The 14,518-nt window shown below is 39.1% G+C and overlaps 1 protein-coding gene across 3 annotated transcripts in view; it reads right to left on the bottom strand.

Annotated features, from left to right (window-relative positions):
* rhbdl3 (rhomboid, veinlet-like 3 (Drosophila)) overlaps positions 1 to 14,518 on the bottom strand; it is a 63,291-nt gene that overhangs the window by 24,610 nt on the left and 24,163 nt on the right. For all 3 annotated transcript variants that reach the window (XM_069167270.1, XM_069167272.1, XM_069167269.1), the window contains one exon: positions 7,345 to 7,503. In XM_069167270.1, coding sequence (XP_069023371.1) covers positions 7,345 to 7,503 — 159 coding nt within the window. The remainder of the gene's footprint in view (positions 1 to 7,344; positions 7,504 to 14,518) is intronic.

Below are 14,518 nucleotides of genomic sequence, written 5' to 3'. Positions count from 1 at the left end.
TAGTTGTTTTGTGCATTTTATTTACTTTATTTTGTTATTTATGTATATGAACTACTCAATAAGCTGCTGCAGTCCACTGACACTCTCACTCTCTCTCTCTCTCACACACACACACACACACACACACACACACACACACACACACACACACACACACACACAGAGCACTCCCACTTTGCTGTGGCAACAGAATCCCTGAATCATCACCTAGCAACCACCATACCCTTCTACCCTTCTCTTCCCTCCACTGAAATCAAGTTCTATTCCTTATATGTACTTTATGCCCATTTTTGATGGTCATTCAGAACCAATCAGGTCATAAGTAATTTTAGAAACCTGACAAAATTACTTTTCAGTTCTGGGTGCAAAGGTGCCATTATTTATTTTGATTCAGTGTAATAATTTTGCCAGCAAAGCTATCACATTTTTCAACTCTCACAACCTCATGCAGGACACAACAATTGTATTGATTAGTTCACTAATTGACTGCTTGGAAACAGTTTTGATAGTAATTTTCAAAAAAAGAAAATGTAAATGCAATTTTTGCCATTCAACAGTTCCTGCCTCTCAAATGGGAGAAATGGCTGTTGTCATACTGAAATACTTACATTTCAGTAAATTCTATGTTTTTCAGCTGCAGCCCAGACAAAACAAATGATCTTTGATGACTTTTAGAAAACCTACTTATGACAATTGAAGGAATTTTTCACAGTTATGATATTTTATAGATCAAACAAATTATTAATGACTGAAAACAATAATCTGCAATTAACTGATGACGAATTTTGGCTGCAGCGCCACACCACACAGTGTGAAAATGTAGAGGAGGTAAAAATAAGCACATCTTTTGAACATACTTCCACAGCCTACACATTCACACTCTGTCCACAGACTGGATTTGAGGAATATAGTTCCTTACTAAATCTCAAATTGAAATTATTCATGAACACATAGACCTCGATGATAAGATCAGATATATTTCAGATAGAGAATCTGAACCCCCATAACAAATCATTGACTTTTAGATGCAGAAAATAATGAGTGCACATGCATTTTGTCCAGCTCCTGAAGCAAGGGTGTCTCATCGTACAGTGAAATTACACCTCACCCAAATGAACCATCCAGCTAACGGCATAAAGTCTACAACCAAAGAGGGATAACAAGCTAACAGTGGTTCAATTTTAGCCTTTTTTAAACTGTTTTTCTGAGAGGGCAACAACTCAGTAGCAGTACAACAAACAGGTCAGAAAAGTTAGAATAATAAGCACATATGCATATTCATATTGAGTCAATCTTTACATTTCATGCACAGTTTGTACATGAATATGAGAAGAAATATAAGTAGAAATGGAAATGAGTATATCTTTCTGACCCAAAATAAACCATTTATGAAAGGAAAATAATACTTGTGTTCAATAATAAACAGAAGATTGGTATGCTATGGACACAAACCGTGTTTGTATCATGTAGAAGATGACAAAATTTGGGCTTATCTCAATCATCTTATGTTGAGTGCAGCTGAGGAATCCATTTGCATAGATGGGAAACAGATTTTAGTTTAAAGCTGCTGTATGAATAGCTTTCTACCTAAATGACTGCTGTCTCCAAGCATTGTGGCTTTTATTACACTTGCTGGGTGTTTTATAAGATCCTTCACAACAATGCAAAGACTCCTCCAGCCTCTCTCCCACAGTCTTCTTGCTTCTCTCACTCTGTTTCTCTCTTTCCATTCATTCCCAATCTCTTTCTTACTCTGTTTGTGACACTCCATAACTCAGTGTACTCCTGTGTTTGTGTCTGTAAAACCACAGGAAGACCAGATGTGTGAGTTAGAAGATGTTATGTTCCGGCTATAAGGATGAGTGATATTGTTTTCAGGAAGGACAGAGATGATCAAACAACATAAATGTGATGTGGCAAAGCGGCTATCGGCAATAAAAGTGCAACAATAAAAGGCGGATGGATATAACCACTTTGACTTCAAAAGCTACAACTTTAAATCGCCTCAAATTGTCGGATGTGTAATAGAGCTGTGATTGATGTATCGCAGCAATAATGAATTATTTTTGCTTTAAAGATAGCAAATTTAGCATCTTGAGAACATCTTGAAAATAAAAGTACATATCACAATTTATTTCGAACTGAATTAGATGGAACGATATGTACAAGAAAATACTAATAAGAAGACTTGTAAAATCAGAAGATCTGGAAGATTTTTGAACAGTTGGCTGATGGTTCTTCTGACACTGTTTAATGAGACATTTAGTGTCTCTGCAGGCATCTCTGTTGAGAGAAACTTCAGAAAAAGCCAATTATTTCACCCTTCAAATATCACGGCACAGAGACCTGTGGGAAAATGATTACGGGTTACCATGGACATTTCTAGACCGCACACCAAAGTAAGAGAAGAGGTACACACAGACCCCCCCCCCTCCCACCAGGAAGCAATGCTCCATAAAGACAGTCAATTCTTCGTGTGAAGTGACTTCAATTCCTCTCCTCTTTGTAAAAGTCAAAAGAAAGAATGACATTCTCTCTGTTTACCCACTGCCAAGAGGAGAGGGGACAAGAAGAGGTGAAGGGGGACCAAAGGGTGTTCGGCCAGCAAAAGAAAAGTTCACTGTTTGAGCAATGGAAAACAGAGAGACAGTAAGACACAGACAGAGGTAAAAACAGAGAGGAGACGGAGACATATGAAGGAAATAGAGAAACATGAGGCTGGAAAGGAGAAGGTAAAAGGAAGAGCAGCAGAAGTGCATCAGTTTCATCACAGAACTGTCACACATGGTGAAAGTATATGCTTAATTAATTTTAGCTTTTCTTCTTTTTGATATTTTGCCAGCTGGGAATCAAACCAAGGACTCACTGCTGATTGTATTTGCGCCCATATCATATGCACCCTAGCCACTCAGCTATCTGACCCCTACTCCCTCAAGCCTATATCTGTTTCATCTGTTTTGCCAAAGTGTTTTGTTGTTGGCATCAACAGAGCGGTCTCAGAGGGTTGTCAGGCAAAAAAGTTCAACCTTAACTTTTGCCGCAACATCCACCCAGCCTGCAGTGTACAATCAAATAATGTCAAAATTCCTCACGGATGGCTTTGTAATGTCATATTTCTACTAATAATATAATTACCATTGGGCAGTGTTTGTTCAATTGAACTCCCTGGGCTGTACCTCACTGTCTCACTGATCACATCACAGTATTTTGTCCCACCTTTTTAAATGAATTGAGCTGACTCAATATCAAATACTTCACCTGTCCATGGTTTTAATGTTATGTTCGGATTAGTGTGTTTGGGAGAGTTCCAGAGACAGGCACTAGATCTTTGTTGTCATGGTAATAATAACAATAAACACACTAAACAACAAACATTATATGCTACAGGATACACTGTTAATTTGTCCTGCCTTCGAACTGACGAACCTAAACCAAACCATAAAAAAGAGGAGGGTACCCATATACTTTTGACCATTGTTTGCATCAATTGAAAAAAACAAAAAAACAAAATGACTGCTATACACAATGCAAAACAGGACATATACTGTATAAGTATCTACACTATGTATGCTTTACATAATTTCCTCCAATAGAGGTGAAAAACAAAGTGGTTAAAAGTGTCTCTTGTGGGAAATATACAGATCCAGTTTCTGCCCAAGACATTTGTAATAAAGGCAACGCTTCAGTGATGTGTGAGAGAGTTAAACAGAAGGAGACAAATAGACAAAAAGAAGAGAGTGAAATGAACAGATAAGGAATAAACAGTGGGAAATCCTGAGAGTTTATACAAAGGAAGAAAGACAGAGGTAAAGAGTGAGAGAAGACGGGGGGGGGGGGGGGGGGGGGGGAGAGAGCAAGGAAGAGGAAAAGAGAAGAATGAGCAGTGATTTCAACGCTGACTGCAACGGAGAAATGAGCACGCAATTACTGACAATCACAGTGATGGAAGAGCTGTGGTGCAAAGGAGAGATGGCGCGACAAATAAATCCCTCACAGTTTGTCTCTGTCTGTCTTGGCCTCGGCCTCCCCTTCCATTGTTACTCCCTTCTTCTACCCCCGAATCGTTGGCTTCTACCGTCTTTTCCTCAGGAGAGATAAAAACGTACCAACAGAAACCAGGCACTGCCAAATAACATGGAAGAATTATAATTCTCTCTTTTAAGTTACTGTTTTGGCTTTGGCACTTTGATCTTTAAGCCCCTAAAAAGTCCCTTATGTCATGCTTACATGCCACACATTCCTGCAGATTAATGTATGATATTTACAACCTTTTTCACACAACTGTGGGTTGAATTACACAGTGGCTTTTGGGGCATCTCTGTTTTCCAGTGAGCACCACTACTAAACATGTACATGAAAGTGTGCGGCAGCAAATTCAATTGCAGGATTTCTAATATGTTCTCTGTCTTTGTCTCTAACTCTCTCACTTTCATTGACTGTCTCTTCACTCTCCCTGTTGTTTCACTTTTTCCTCAAGGGAGGAAACTCAGGGCTTAAAAGGCTTAAAGACCACTAAAAGAAGCAGGAAACGGAACAAAGTGACATCTGTCTGTCTCAGTGAAGAAAAGTTCAAGAGTCAACATAAACTTAGTGATCTGAGTGCAGTGCTGCCAGACGAGGATGGTCACAACTGGGAGTCTCAGTGAAGACAAATATTCTAAAATTGGTATGGGCAAATCAACACACAATATTGACCTCAATATAATTTTACTATTAGTATTTATTTCAGGAACCTTATTGTAGAGAAACTCAAAATCTCTAACATGTGACTGCAAAAATGAACGATGGTTTAGAGCTCCCACTAAAATGTCTCAAATTAGGCTTTCAGGGGAGATCAAGTCCTTTTCAAGTGCCTCCTCCGTAATTCAAACCTTGTCTGTGACATCTCAAAAAAGTAAAAAATACTACTCACTTTATTCAAGAGCCTGATGTAATGTCTCCAATTCGCTGGTTATGATATTTAAATGAGATAAAACAACATATCTTTGCATGAAATCATGTTACTACATGATATATTTGTCCTGTTAAACTGAATTTATCAACTAATAATGGCTGTTAATGAACTATCTGTCTATTGACCAATTAATTCATCGACAATAGTCTTTTGAGCACATCTTATCGCCAACACTTCACCATGCACAGGCCATTGTGTTTTAGAATCAATCAATTAATAGTCCAAGAAATATGTTGGGATTTACTGCATTACCAAAACCTCAGGAAATGTCTTAAGACAACTTGTTTTTCCTTATCAACACTTCAAAATTCAAAGAATTTAGTGATTAAAAACATAAAAGCAGCAAACCTTCAAATGCCAATAACTGAATGAAGCAAATATTCAGCAATTGGTTGAATAAATAATTCACAAAGCAGTTAATTTCATCGAAAATAATTGTACCAGCACCTCTTATAACACATCATTAACATAATCATGAATAGTGACTTCTTTCTTTCTTCTGTGTTTAGCGGCTGTTGTTGCTGCCTCTGTGAATATCTGAACCAGTGGGTGGGTGGGCACAATAGCAACTAAGAAAAAAAAAAGTGAAAGTACACACAAAATGCACATACCCTATTCCTCTGTGTCCCACATCCAGTAGCACACCATGACCCATAACCTCACACGTGACATGAATGCACCAACTGGAAACCAACAGCAAAAAGGCCCTTTGATATTTTTCCAAGCTTCCTACAGGCTTCATTCCTCACCCTCTGTATCAGACAATAAACAGCTCTGAGGAACAAGACAGACGGGGAGAGATGGACATGCTGAAGCTCACAGACAACAATGAATTCCCTACAGTGGCTACAAACATGCACACACACCCCCACCGCATCCCTCAGCCACCCAGTAGTTATTGTTTACCACAGAACTACTCCAGACCACTCCACACTTTCCTGGGTCAGCAGTTCAGCCTCCCATGAGGAACAGCAAAAACACAGTTGAAAACAGAACACGAGAAGGTTACAAGGAAGCAAGCACGGCTGGAGATACTTGAGTGAGACCTTGGACAATCAGCGGCAGGCTGAAGGTGAAAATGGAATTGGGGCAAGGTGACCATTAAGAGGGGAATTTATCACCAGACTGAGAGTTATTTCTTACGAGGAAGACTCTCCACCTCATAGCTGTGGTGATCTTGGAATATAGCTTTTGGGGCTTGATGTAAAAATGTAAAAAAAGTGTCATGTGTGATTAAAAAAAAAACCAATAACTGCAGATGCAGACAGTGAGGTGTCCCACAGGAGAGACACGGACATTGATTTGCAAGTCACAAGTAAGTCTCCATCCTCTGCTCTTGAGTCAAGAGTTAATAACCAAGTCATGTCCAAACTCTAAACTGCTTTGAGCTTTATTAAAGGTATAATGCACCCTTTGCCAATTCTAATGTTTTTTTTAGCAGGCTATATGAGCATAGTGGTTTTAGTATAGTAGATTTACAGAAATAATGAATGATTCGTGAAAGTTAGAATTTATTACGTTGGAATAACTATAAGCTACAATAATTAATCATTTCTGAATATAATGTTTTGCATGATGCTGTCTATTTTTTGTTCACAACAGCAGTCTCTTTACAGTTGAATGTAACACACGGCTCACACCTCACAGTGCTGAACCTTCGTCTCCCCCCTTTTGTCAAGGAGAATAATTACAAAAACACTGTTGACACGCGCTTATGTCGGTGGCTCCGCCGTAGCCTAATCTGTTGCTACCGTTGTAGCTGTAAAACAGTGGATGAATATTGGATAAATGGTGGATAAAATTAAGCAAAAGGTACCCCAACCCTGCAAAATGATTTTTATTACTATCAGAGGTTGGTTTGACAACATTTGGAAAGTCTAGAGGAGCCCCATGATTGAATTATTTCATCATCATTCAAAATAGCATATGGCTAAACCGTAAGTTAGCTGGCTCTGCTGGCATACTGTAAGCTTCTGGTGTGCATGCTCTGCAAATTCACCACGGTCAGTTTGCATTCATTCAACCAGCACACACGTCTTGCCAGACAGGAGATGTAAAATCTGCAGTATGAAATACAGTAAGATTTATCTGGCAGTGATAGGCGTAATGTATAAAAGAATTTATAAAAAATCTTGAATGTAATGAACGTTCATTTGTGTAAATGTTCAGGTATATATCTTTAAATTTCAAAGTGTGAGCAACTGTCAAGGGATTGATTCAAATTATATCCATTGTTATAATAATGATAACCTCGGATGAGGAAGATGTTTGTATATACATTATATTGATATTAAAATGACATTCTAAACCCAAATATAAATACGAGAAAGGTCACAATAAAGTATTGAACAGTGATGTCGGTCAGTCTAAAAAAAGTTAAAACATCTCACCAGGTTGACAAAGTCCTGGTAGCAGATCTTTCCATCAGCGTTGCCATCGGCGAGGGCCAATAGGACTTCAAGTTTGTGGGGGTCAAGCTCTGAGCCGTGGGTCGCCAGCAGGTCCCTGAACCGCTCTGTACTGATGAAGCCTGAATTCTCTGGGTCATACTGCAAATGAACAAGATAATGCATAAATGACCAAAAACTTATGTTATCTGTTTGAAAGCAATAATATTGAAGTGTGAACATAATAGAATAAACACAGATACATCTCTGCTTGAAGCAAACATGACAAACAAACAAGTACTTCACAGCCACAACACACATGCAGTACATCAAAGAGGCACTGGAGATAAATAAATATATTAGAAGTTTACCAGTGGTCAGTATCACCCAGTGCATAATTTTTTGTGCAGCCACACATCAAAACCCCAAAAAACCATCAGCAGTGGTTTAGTCAGTTACAGCATCTTGAAAAAAAAAAAAGCTCTGGTTGCCCTGAAAAAGCCAGACCGTTGAATAACTTTTAACAGCTTTGGATTTTATTTTGAAATGACACTCAGCACCACATTTAACCACAGGCTGTTTTTCACTTATTTATAGCCAGAGCAGAGGAAGCATTCAAATGTATCTGAAACAAAAAAAGGTCAAATATTCTGACAAAACTGAAAACATTTGAAAAGCTGAAAATTCAAAAGCTCTTCAGAACAGTGATTGCTTAAGCACTATTCTCCATCTTTGTTACCCTTGATAATCGAGGTCCCACACGCTCTTTTCTTTTCTTTGTGTTTAATAGCATAGGCCTTCAAATCTTAAAAGCCCATATATAGTGAAATTGCTACTTGATATTATACAAATATAAAATATAGAAATACTGCATATTCCGTGTTTGACGTTACATCCCAGAGAGATTGGACTCATGAAAGAGGCTTATTGACTGCCGAGAGGTGAACTCTGTTTTTGGAATAGTCTGTTGGTAATTCTGCCAAGTGACGCTGCTGTTGATGCCCTAAAACAAGGATAAAACAGAGAAAAGCTACAGCTGTGTGACAGTGTCTGTCTGTTCAGTTGAGGACAAACTAGCCCGGAAAATATCGCAATCGAGGATTTGAATGTCAGGTTGTTTGTGGATGCAGACAGAAGACAGCTGCTACCATTTTGTTTAGTGTACCTCTCTGTGTATGTGTGTGTAAGTGTGTATGCAGATGAAACTGTGTCTCTTTGTATATTTGCAAATGTGCATTTGCGCATTCATGCATAAAGATGTGACATTCAGACAATATTAACCACCTGCCAGATTCCAACACCCCTGAACCAGAAATAGTGAGAGTACACACGTGTGTGTTTGTGTGAGTGTGTGTTTGCCATATGCCGGCGTTAGCAGAGGCTGAGTACAGCCAGGCTGGCAGCAGGTGCTCTGTGCTTGACCAAGTGAGGACATGGAAGAGAAGTTTTGGCTCTCCCTCGTGTTGTTTTTGTCCATGTTATCTAACAGTGATGATGCAGTTTTTATTCCATCTTAAGGGTACAGTTATTGCGACATTTTCCACTCCTGTCATCCGAGAAATCTGGCTGTAAAACTCACCGTGTATATTCAAACTTAGCCTAAAAATAATGTTCTAAATTCTGTGGCAGTTGATAATTGAAGGTATTGTCTACAAAATTGACTTTCTGTGATTCTGTGTGACATGTATGCTGATGTTATAGTAAGTAAATTAGGAGTTTTAAAGCGATACTATTTGGCTTGGAATGAAGTGGGCAGACTGGATTATTACAAGTCTCTCAGAGGAGATGAACGTTGGTCTGTTCTTTTGCAGATGGACACTCGTCCCCATCGACACCTGTCAGCACACAGTGAGGGAAACCATAAGGGTTTCGCCAACTGTCACATTAAAAGCATGAAGGATGGCAAGAAGATTATGGAGAATATTTGGGCACAAGTGTAAAAACAAATACGGCAATTTGAGTTACCATGATGGAATATGACACACAACTGTACTTGTAATGTATGTTTATTTACAGGAGGAGGAATTGGTAACGAGATACCCAGAAATCTGACAAAGGTGTTTGGATTTTAGCAAAGTAAGCATTAGAGCAGCCAACAAGCAACTGCAATAGCATTTCAGGAGTGATACCATGAATTAAAATGTTACTTCATAAAGAGTTTTAATAAAATCATGATTAATAATGAAACTAACTAAGATTAATTAAGTCCATACATGACCTTATATCTTTACATTACATTTCATTTAGCTAACGCTTTTATCCAAAGCGACTTACAATAAGTGCATTTCAACCATGAGGGTACAAAACCCAGAACAACAGGAATCAAGAAAATACAATTTCTTCAAGAAAGCCAAACTACAAAGTGCTATCAGTAAGTGCCATTTTAAGTGCTACTAAAGTTCTACTGTTCAAGGTGAAGTCGGAAGAGGTGCGTTTTTAGTTTGCGGGGGAAGATGTACAGAGTTTCTGCTGTCCTGATGTTGGTGGGGAGCTCATTCCACTATTTAGGAGTCAGGACAGCAAACAGTCGGCAGTACTTTTTCCAGCTTCATGTTGACTTGTTCCTTTCTAAGCTACATTGCATCTGGATTATGTACAAGACGATGTGACAACTTGCATATCTGGGAAAGAAGTGTGGGATATGTGAGCGCAATGTGAGTAGCATCCTGTTTTGGTGAAACAGCATCAAGCCTTTGAAGCATTCTGGTGAGTTTGCAATAAGAAAAAAAAGGCAACCTGGGATCAAAGAAGTAACCAGAAGTGAGCTATTCATTTATGACAACTGGTCTGAATGTGTCATCTGAAGAAGAGGAGGAGGAAGGAGGTGTTGCAAAATATAGTTCCTGTTAAACTAGCGGACATCCTTCCATTGACAGTACATGTTTACAGTTGTATCTTCATAAAGAACAAACCCTGAATACAATGGAACTTGCACTAGATCTGACTACAACAACACACACACTGCCCCCTTCACTTGCATATGTGCAAACATCTCCTTTTCTCTTTCTCAACACACACACACACACACACACACACACACACACCAGATGCATCAAATGTAAATTCTACTTTCCTAAAGGAAGTACAAACCTTATCTTGCAGTAGATCAGCCGGTTTTTGCCGAGGACATTTTGTCATGATGAAGTAACGTCAGCCAAAGCCAGTCTCACCTCTCAGTGTGTGAGCAAGACAATATGTTCAGTGTGTGTGTGTCCCTGTCATATTGTTTGTCCCAGACTGTGCAGGGTCATTTCCAACCAGGACTAAAGGATTACAGTCCAATCCAAGACCCTTGCCGCACACCTCCCCCTTCTCTCTCACTGTCACTCCCTCCACCATACCAAAAACCCCAATCAGCCTCTCGCCCCCTTCCTCGCTCCACCCCACGCAGAACACCCCCATACCCTACATTCATGCAGTCCTCCTCCACTCTCTCCCCTCACTTTCTCTTTGTAAAGCAAACACGCAAGCTCCCGCAGAAGAAAAATAAATAGTTCAATAAATCTGCCTGTTATCTCTTTTCCTGCCACTCACAGATGCAGGCAGCCATACATTATTTTCTTCACACAAACACTTCCCTCACTCCGTTTTGCACCACCACAGGCTTCATAGTTGAGTGAGCGCACTCTGAAGTCAATGGGCAGGCTGCTGGGTGGAGCTGCAGAGGGACATGCACCCGACAATGGGCCTCTGATGGCAATTTCATGCAAGGTTTACCCAGTCCCGTCACTCCAATTAGTGATCATTTGCTTTTGATGCAAGTCCATGCAGAGAGGGACATTATAAACACAAGAACAACTCCCCATCATGGACTCCGCAAGCTTTACAACAAACTAAAAAATAAATTTGCAGATTAAATATTTACTGCAAGAGAAATAGCTAAAATTTTAATCAATTAAACACTGGATTTTTGTCCCAATTAAATTAATAATTGTTTGTTTAGAATAGTAAAAATGCTCATCATAATTTCCCATGCCCAAGTTCACATTTCTAAATTGCTAATTTAGTCAGGTGTTCAGATACTTAGATTAGATATTCAATTTATTGCATGAACCATTAAGATTTGTTTAAACTTTACTCTTTTCATATTGACTGTGTTACCAGAGTTTATTTATATAATATTTATTAAATACACTTTGTAATAGATTTGCTTGGTCATAACATTGGTTTTTTTTTACATGTTGGAAAAAGTGTAAGCTCCACATAAAAAGAAGATTGGAAACTATATATTTTTTAAAGTAATCTCCTGATATTACATGATGAGAAGAGGATTTTGGGTAATGTCCTAGTCATACGTTGGTAAGTATTTAACTTGTGCATGTAAGAACATATACCAGATTGAGGATATTATTGCACTTTAGGCCAACCACATTTTAATTTTCATAACTATGTTATTGCCTCTGCACCATAAGGCCTGTTTTGCATAGAGAGAAGGGCGTATGATGCAAGTCACTGAGATTAAAATAAACACACACACACACACACACACACACACACACACACACACACACACACACACACACACACACACAAATCCTGGTACAGACATAATAACACAAAACATCCACTACCAATGAGCTTTCATATTAAGGGCGTCTAAGCAGTCTGTCAGTGCAGAGGAGAAAAGGCAGCAGAGAGGGAGGGGGTCAGGGACTAGAGGAGGGGTGTGTGTGTGTGGAGGTTGGGGGTTGAGGCTTTGGCGAGGGGGTGCAGATTGGACACAATGCAAGGCTTTTTGTCTTCAGCCTCATTTTAATAAAGCTGAATATTAAAGAAGTAGAGAGTAGGCAGTTTGTAAGGGTCAGCCAAGAATGCAAGTTTGCATAGAGAGCCTGGAGAAAAGAAGAAGCTCTGAGCAAACAGTGGAAAATAAGCACAAAACAACTGAAGTCTGATGAAATGTAGCCTAATGTCATATCAAGTGACTGAAAAGAACCAACAACAGAAGACCTCTGCTGTACTTTGGATGTGATTAGGATACTGCAAGCCATTAACTTGTTTTCCAGAGTTACATCCCTTAAAATAAAGAGAAAAGCCCGGCAGGAGGTCCAATTTGATCAGCTTCACCACTGAGCTTCAGAACTATCTGACCCCTTGGACTTTCAGTGAGCTTTGACGTTTGACCCAGACTGATATGGGTCACTGTCCAGGAGCTGTGATCTACTGATGATCCGGTAAGCATGGGGTAAAAGGGAGAAGGCGGTGTGGGGCATGAAGGGAGAGAGGTCTCAGTTAATTAAAAGAGACAGTGAGTATCAGTATCTTATTCCAGTATACTAACAGCAAACTGGTGGCCAACCACAAATCCTCTTATACCTACTACAATAAATAAACAGTCACGCAGGTGTACTGAATGCTGACGTATGATAATTTTGTTCTTTTGTGATCTTTTTAAATTGTTTTTAAATTGTTTCTCCACTGTATTAAAAGAGATCAATAGCTACACCACTGACAATAAATACAGTATCTGTCTAATTTATGCTGCTTCTGCAGGAAATATTTCCCAAAAATTGTTGACAACAACATCATTAAAATTTCAGACAGGATGCAACCTGGGAGCTCTGCAGGAAACAGGTCATACTGTTCCATGTAAACTCAAAATGTTGGTTTTGAATGTAGATGTTTGCCGTGAGTCATCCTGACAGTCAGTCATTCTTTCACTGCTCGTTGTCTTCTCTGTAACATAGCAGAAGGGCTGTGAAACAAACTGACAGGGCAGGAAATCGAATCCGTATCCCTATAAAGTCATCTAATTTCCCACTGGAAAATAATTCAGTCATACAGATTCATGCAGTAACAGGCATGAAGCACTCATTCAGCAGCATGACATGTGTGATCTGTCTCACCGGGATGTAATGACACACACAGGCTTCTTTCCCGTTGTTAATGTCACTCTGCGATCAGTTATACTGTGAGGAGAATAACTTAAGTTGTCCGGTGCTGACAGTTACCTGAAAACAGCAAAGGTTTGTTGGGGAACAAGGACATGAAGCAGTAAACATGTTGCTTGAACACATGTGGCTGCTGCCTGAACAGTAAGTGGAGATTTCTAATGTCACACTTTTTAATAATAACATCCTCCTGAGGTGGTGAGGGGGCATGACCATGGATAATCAGCAAGGTAACACACAGTGGCAACACAAACCAGTTGCATGTGTAACCTGAACTGCAGAGATTTAACTCACACCAATAGTTACTGTATGGATATAAGGAGGGACATAAGTAAAGTATTTTGTGTGTGTTTGTGTGTGCAAGCATATGCTGCAGGTGTGTGTGAGGAGCGAATGCTATAAATAAACGCTGCCTTTACGATGCAGGAGATTTATGTTTGGCAGCATCTTTGGATATTTAATCAGAGCAGAACGCAAACTCACTTTATTTGTGAGAACGCTCATATTCTCTATGCAACTGTGTACAGTATATATACATTATATTCTTTATGTTTCACTACATGGTAAACATCCCTGTATTGATATTGTTCCTAAATCACGTGTGCAAAGCTCAATCACCATAAAACTGTGATTCTGCAAAACTATGCTCATCTTAAATATTTACTTTTTTGCATTGCATTTTACATTGTCATTTTGAGTATTAACAATACACATACATAACTATATTATTGGATCTCTGTTTATCATTATTGCTTTCTTCCAGTTAAATACGTGGTATGGAAAAGTGTAGTCAGCATATAGCCTGTCCAGCAGTATAATTACTTACAACCATGCCTCAGAGTCCAACAGTGTGCACAACTGAGTTGTTGCTATTTTAAGGATCATGCAGTAGAAAAACAACAAAATCAGCCTCTATCTGCGCAATCTGCCGTACCACAGACAAAACAAGCTATTGAATTATCCAGTCACTGGCATATACTGCATTCTACAGAAAATCAAACATCTTATTAAAACTTCCAGCAGTAAGGCTACACAGTACTGTTGTATAGTACACAAACACCTGCTTTACGGTAAAGATGATAGGAAGCTTGGCGATGTTAATGCTTTTATTTTAAATTCATACCTATACGACTGGAAGCTTCAAAATTAAAGGGTAATTACGGTATGAGGTGATTGTGTATTCCACTAGACACAAAATCTGTTATATTGCATTAACAGACTGGCCAAGACAGACCAATCAACTGTAGCTGACATTATAACAGAACATTTAATGAGCTGGAAGGTTG

The sequence above is a fragment of the Embiotoca jacksoni genome, unplaced genomic scaffold, assembly GCF_022577435.1.
Source record: "Embiotoca jacksoni isolate LCO1_2020_lvr unplaced genomic scaffold, fEmbJac1.0.p SCAF_4, whole genome shotgun sequence".
NCBI classification, from domain to species: Eukaryota; Metazoa; Chordata; class Actinopteri; family Embiotocidae; genus Embiotoca; species Embiotoca jacksoni.
Note: the sequence above shows the minus strand (reverse complement) of the source record. Positions and strands in the feature narration are given on the sequence as shown.